The sequence below is a fragment of the Helicoverpa zea genome, chromosome 9 (assembly GCF_022581195.2).
Source record: "Helicoverpa zea isolate HzStark_Cry1AcR chromosome 9, ilHelZeax1.1, whole genome shotgun sequence".
In the NCBI taxonomy this organism is placed as follows: Eukaryota; Metazoa; Arthropoda; class Insecta; order Lepidoptera; family Noctuidae; genus Helicoverpa; species Helicoverpa zea.
The window spans coordinates 1912114-1918873 of record NC_061460.1 but is presented as its reverse complement, the minus strand read 5'-3'; the positions used below and the strand labels follow the sequence as shown (position 1 = coordinate 1918873).

The 6760-nt window shown below is 40.7% G+C and overlaps 2 protein-coding genes across 2 annotated transcripts; both read right to left on the bottom strand.

Moving 5' to 3' along the window:
- Positions 1 to 242: 242 nt before the first annotated feature.
- LOC124633511 lies at positions 243 to 2428 on the bottom strand. The gene is made up of 8 exons (XM_047168759.1): positions 2373 to 2428; positions 1964 to 2149; positions 1755 to 1817; positions 1600 to 1668; positions 1281 to 1406; positions 996 to 1158; positions 840 to 917; positions 243 to 722 (listed from the first exon to the last, which is right to left on the bottom strand). Exons 2-8 carry the CDS (start codon positions 2057 to 2059, stop codon positions 469 to 471), a joined length of 849 nt encoding a protein of 282 aa, XP_047024715.1. The 5' UTR covers positions 2060 to 2149; positions 2373 to 2428; the 3' UTR covers positions 243 to 468.
- A 2820-nt stretch (positions 2429 to 5248) lies between these two features.
- LOC124633456 lies at positions 5249 to 6690 on the bottom strand. Its single transcript, XM_047168684.1, has one exon. The coding sequence runs from the start codon at positions 6492 to 6494 to the stop codon at positions 5538 to 5540; it is 957 nt and encodes a 318-aa protein (XP_047024640.1). The 5' UTR covers positions 6495 to 6690; the 3' UTR covers positions 5249 to 5537.
- Between the last annotated feature and the right edge of the window lie 70 nt (positions 6691 to 6760).

Below are 6760 nucleotides of genomic sequence, written 5' to 3'. Positions count from 1 at the left end.
TTGCTGAACCAGAGGTCTTGGGTTCGATTCCCGGTTCGGTCGACATTTGTGTGATGAGCATGCTTGTTGGCCGTGGTCTGGGTGTGACAATATGTATCTATACTAATATTATAAAGAGGAAAACTTTGTTTGTTTGGTTGTAATGGATAAACTCAAAAACTACTGGACCAATTTTAAATATTCTTTCAATAATCTTAGCTGATGTTTATTTTGTTTTGGTTGAAAAAAATAAAAAAATAAACTTATGTAAATTAGCTTATTTATTGTTCAACCACCTATAACAATTTACCTAGTTTAGGACCTCGAAGTTTAGTTTAGGCCGAAGCCAAACGCTGAATCCCTTTTGAGACAACTTTAATCTAAAAATTCTGTCCCTCTCTGCACTCCTCTCCAGAAAGGACTGCATGATCTGCGTATTCAATCTTTGTATCTCCAGCTGCTGTTCTTCCAACCTCAGGAATCTCTCAGTCATGGAGGAGAATTCCTATCTCTGTTGACGGCCTCTGCCAATGCTTGCAGCCCTTGACCGACTGCAGCTACAGCTTCAGCAAAAATTCTGTCCCTCTCTGCACTCCTCTCCAGAAAGGACTGCATGATCTGCGTATTCAATCTTTGTATCTCCAGCTGCTGTTCTTCCAACCTCAGGAATCTCTCAGTCATGGAGGAGAATTCCGTTCGCCGTTGTGATGGTGGAAGAGCAGCAACTGAAGACGTGTGACGTGCTGAAAAGAGAACACCTATTACTACATGCGTTAATAAAAACTCTTAAATAAATAGCTGCCTTTCGTTGTGATTTGTCTCAAAAATTGTTTTGATGGTTATTTTTAGTTTGTACTTACACACAGAACCACCTCGACTACCACGAACTGTCCTAGAGCGCCGAGAAGGTGAAGCCACTGAAGCTGTGTGACGTGAAACTAAAAAGATAAATATTTACATTTTAAAATTCTCGATCTAATGGTAGAGAATGCTGTTTAAATGTATTTTTTACCTACATGATGAAGCCGCAGTTCTTGGAATGACTGGGGAGGCTACTGGGGTGGAACCACGGCGTGAAGGTGAAGGTGTGGGCGTATGGGAAAGTGTTACAGTTGGAGGGGACAGGCTGGGATGATAAACATGAGGATTTGGAGGAGGAGTGTTGTCTAACTGGTTATTCTGAAACAACAGAAACAATCTTAAAAAGGCCCACTTCCTAATATTGAAATTAAATATCGACAATTCCAAGTGACACAGTAAATAATATTAAAGCACTTAGAATTTCAGAGATAGATACATACCCGTAAAATGCTTTGGCTAGTTCCAACAATGGAGCTGGATGAGGAAGCAAACAGTTTTCTCGAAATTGCACTAGCTGGTGGTCTGTAATTTCGAGGTGCTGGACTGTCCTCAATCAGGGCGGAATCCTGTAAATTGGATAAAATGGTATCTTCCTTGTGGGATAAAATTAAGATTATAATATTATTAGGGTTATTACAAGGATGAATTACTATTTCAATTATATTGGTAATAATAAAATGAATTTCAATATTTATAGATACTAATAGAATATAATCTAGACACATCATATACAGACATATTTAGTACAAAATAGCTTACATAAAATACAATAGCTGCTGATTCCTCAGTAGGCCGTGCCTGACTCTGCTGTTGTTGTGGTACATTAATCTATAATAAGTTAACATAAAAAAAAATGCTAGATAAGAGTGTAAAATAATGAATTCCATAAAATTATGAATTAAAAAATATCTTACGTTGTCATCATTAGTATTGTATATAGGTTGTGCTTCGGGTGATGGAGACGGCGTATCATTTTCCTGAAACAGGAAGGTAAATTTAATATAAAATTCACTTAACACTAAAAAGGGTCTAATCCACAAAAAAATGGGTGCTGTAAAAACGACAGCAAACCTTGCAGAGTGTTTCTAGTATTACTTACCAATTGCATTTCTGAATTTCTTACCGGAAACGGCTGAATGCCTAAATGTGCATCTCCTGTGGAAAAGCTTTCACCACCACACAAAGCAACAATCCTTTCCTCAACCTCAGTTAGCATCATTTCGTCCTCCACCCCACCACCAGTCCTACGCCTAGCAGCAGAGCGTGCTGCAACTTTTTTTTTAATGGCGCTTTTTTTGTCAGTCCAATACTACAATCAAACATTTATTTAAAATTAAAAAGAAAATTAGTTGTCTCCATTTCCACAATATTCTTGGTCAAAAATTGAAAAAGATTACATAAAATCAAAATAAAATATTTATGAATTCAAGGAACACACTTGAAACCAAGACTATCGGCTATCGCATAAGTGGTTTGCTTTAAGGAATGTGAAGTGGTTCTAACATACTGCTGCAAAAAAAAATACTGCTAACCTTGGTCCACTGTTTGTGGGTTTTGATGGTGCCACCTATACTGTTTAAGCGCACGGCTAATTCCTCCCACTGGCTTCGACTTCGCTCTCTGGCATTTTGCGTTCTCACGAAACCCTTCGCCAGGCCAGGGTTTTGCTCCATAAACTCAACCAGAGTTTCAACCTGAGCCGACGAAGGGTGAGACGACCTGTCATTTGGACTGAAATTATTGTTGGATTAATAAAATAAACACTTCTTTAATTAATATTATTTTTAACTTTATAACAAGAAATATAAAATTACTTCATGATTTTATCACAATTACGGCGAAAACCGGCGAAAACAAACAAGCTTAAACACAATATGAAGACAGAAGATACCCGATATATTACTTTCCTCTATGACAGAAGAGAAGAAAATATTGTCCACAGATTAATAATGGTATTGTTGCAAGAGGAAACTATACCAGACGAGTGGTGCAATAGTTTCCTGGTGCCCATTTTTAAGAACAAGGGTGATGTGTTGAATTGCAACAACTATAGAGGAATAAAGCTAATGTCACATAGTATGAAAGTGTGGGAGAAAGTTATTGAAAGGAGGCTGAGAGAAGAGAGTGATATCGCACGAAATCAATTCGGTTTTATGCCTGGTCGGAGTACAACGGACGCTATATTCTGTATTCGCCAATTGTGCGAAAAGTACAGGGGTGCACACAAAAACTTGCATATGGTGTTCGTTGACCTTGAGAAGGCATATGACCGGGTGCCTCGTGAGGTTTTGTGGTGGGCCCTTGAGGAGAAAGGTATACCAGGGAAGTATGTGCAGTTGATCCGAGCGATGTACGGCAGATGCCGTACAGAAGTCCGGTCCGCAGCGGGCACTACCACCAGCTTCAGTGTAGGTGTTGGCTTACATCAGGGGTCGGCCCTCAGCCCGTATCTCTTCCTGCTTGTAATGGACGCGCTTACGGCAGATATACGGGAGGAGGCACCCTGGTGTATGCTTTTCGCCGATGACATTGTTCTGGTGGGGGAGAGTGGGCCAGAGGTCCAGAGTAGACTGGAGGCATGGCGGCTGAGACTGGAGACAGTGGGTTTAAAGGTGAGCAGGAGTAAAACCGAATACCTTCATTGTGATTTTGGCGGTATTTCGGGACCCATGACCATAACCCTAGCCGGCATGCCCCTACCAGTTTGCTCCGACTTCCGGTACCTTGGTTCACTCGTCCAAAGTGACGGTGAGGTGAACAGGGACGTTACGCATCGGATCAATACTGGATGGATGAAGTGGCGACAGGTAACTAGCGCTATTTGTGACCCGCGGATGCCCCTCAAACTGAAGGGCAAAATTTACAAATCCGTCATTAGACCTGTCGTCCTGTATGGATCGGAGTGTTGGGCATTGAAAAAGACGGACGAGAAGAGAGTGCATGTAACAGAAATGAGAATGCTGAGATGGATGTGTGGTGTTACAAGAATGGATAAAGTGAGGAATGATTACATTAGAGGAAGTCTGAAAGTAGCGCCAGTTACAGAAAAGATGAGAAGTAGAAGATTGTCGTGGTATGGACATGTAATGAGGAGGGATGATACGCATGCAACAAAGTGTGTGCTAAGTATGAATGTAGATGGATGGAGAGGAAGAGGAAGACCTAAGAAAAGATGGATGGATTGCCTGAAAGATGATATGAATAGGAAGGGAGTGAGTGTCAGTATGACGAGTGACAGGGGAAAATGGAAGAAAATGACATATTGCGCCGACCCCAAGTAATATTTGGGAACAGGGCAGGAGAAAGAAGATTAATAATGGTATTGGCGCTGTCAGTATTTTTTTTCGTAGGGTAAGCATAGATTATATTCACAGCACGAATTTAGAGATTTCTGTTTATTTTATACTTAAAAGCTGCCTCAAATTCCTTACAATAACAAATTATAACTAAAACATCATATTTAGCTAAAATTCTGTGTCAAAACTGATAAAATTAAAAACTGATTAATCTCGGTTGACATTTTGTCGAGTGGGGAAGTCACTAGCACAGCATTGGTCGATGTCGAGCTCACTTCACTTCGCAAGTGATTAGGTGATGTTTACAGAATGCAAAATCAAGGTCGTTCTGAATCGAATGCGAAGTGAGAGTGAATAGCGAAGTGAAATGCGAGTTGTTGTTCGAATTTTATAGAATCGACGTGCAGGCAGGCCTTGGCCCTGTTGCGCCCCGCTGGGGTTGCTGACAGTATTCTACTTGTGTAGCCCTTTCATTTGATACCCATATTGAGGGGGCTGTGCCATTTTGTGCCGGCGGCCATATTGGATTTAATTAAAGGTGTATACAAAATTTCAGACCAATCGGTTGACAGGAAGAGGGTGAAATTTGAATTACTAAATTTGATCCAAGAATAAATAATAAAACAAACGGGGTGAGCTAAATAAAACCGTTTAAATATCTCGTAATGTTGAAACTGATTGTAATTTTTAGGAAAGCTCTTTCATTATATCTAGCCGAATATAAGAAATGGCAATAAAAGTTGATAATGATCTGTAAAATCTGATTTTTTATGCAATAAATTGTGAAAAAGTGCCCATCCCTCCCCTACCTCCCCTAAAGTATGAAATGACATTACGAATCGAAGTGAAATGCGAGTTGTTGATCGAGTTTTATAGAATCCCAGTACTGTAATTGGTAGGGATTGTTAAATATTATTGTTGTTTTTATTTTGTTAAAAATATTTTTTACTATTATAACATTAAAAACATTGTTTGTAATAATTTTACTGTTCATGTTTTTATTTTATTTCCGCCTGCAGGTCATTTTATCTGTGTTACGTGTTATATCGCTCAAAACGTATTACAAAGCATACCTATTACAGAATATTATTTTTGAATGAAACGACGCGTGCTTCTGGTACAAACTGCTTATATTCTTAAGAAAGTAATTAGTTACATAGGTTTCATAGTTACGACGTGTGGCGATTGGCGTTATACAAAAATATTAGGTTAATCACGACGTGTGCACTCGTCCGGTGCCGATGGCGAAAGAGTCCGGCGCGCGGCCCCGGCGAAGCGACGCGGCCAGCGGCCCTCCTCCCGCGCGTCCCGCATCCCCTTCTCGTGCTGCACGGTGGATCGGTTTGGCGCGCCTGCACAGTGTGCGCGTTAACATCCTCCCGGGCCTTGATAGCACAGCTATCAAGCAGTTGAATTTGGGTCGATGTCATCTCCAGGTATGATGCAAAACTTGTGGACTGCCCTCTTGACAGTCCCTCTCGATGTGAGGACGTCGGCGACTCTGCTGACGCCATCTGGTCCTTGGTAAAGTTTGGTTATGCGGCCTAGTCGCCAGCATAATGGAGGTAGGTTGTCTTCTTTGAGGATGACCAAGTCGCCTACTTTGAGTTCCCGGTCTGGTCTCCGCCACTTGGTCCTCTGTTGGAGTTCGGCGAGGTACTCTCGGCGCCATCGCTCCCAAAACTGTTGCCGCAGCTGCTCTATACGCTCGTATCTGTTAGCTCTAGACTTTTCAATTAGCAAGGACGGCACCGACTTGAGTGGCCGCCCGATTAGGAAGTGCCCAGGGGTTAAGGGTAGGAGATCGGTTGGGTCGGATGAGAGAGGAGATAGGGGACGGGAATTTAGGATAGCCTCTATTTGTGTGAACAACGTTGCAAGTTCCTCAAATGTTAAGGCTGCGTTGCCAGCTATTCTCTTAAGATGATGTTTGGATGATTTAACCCCAGCTTCCCAAATACCCCCAAAATGAGGTGAATATGCAGGGCTAAATTTAAATCTAATGCCTTCAGTACTGCCATACTCTGTCACAGCCTCGCGACTAGACTTAAGCACTCTACCCAATTCATTGTTAGCCCCTACAAATGTTTTTCCATTATCTGAATAAATTTCGTAAGGTTTTCCCCTTCTCGAAACAAATCTCCTAAGGCACATTAAAAAACCTTGAGTAGTAAGGTCACTAACGAGCTCCAAGTGAACAGCTTTAGTTGTAAGACAAACAAATAAACAAAGGTAACATTTTGATACTCGACTACCTCTACCTTTTCTACTTGAAATCATGAACGGACCTGCAAAATCTGTTCCACATGAATAAAAAGGAAAACTAGGATTTGTCCTTACATTAGGAAGGTTACCCATTATAGGTTGAACCTTTAAATCGTATACATACTACACATTTTCTTAAAATACTACGAGCTAAGTTCCTACCACCTATAGGCCAATATTCTTCTCTTATAGAAGATAAAAGTAGTTGTGGTCCGGCATGAAATAACCTTAAATGCTCATGTCTCATAAGTAATTTAGTAAAACTATGTTTGGCATCAAGTATAATTGGATGTATTTTTTCAAAATTGTAATTTAACATAGGCCATAATTCTTTTAAGTTTAGTAAAATTTGAATATCT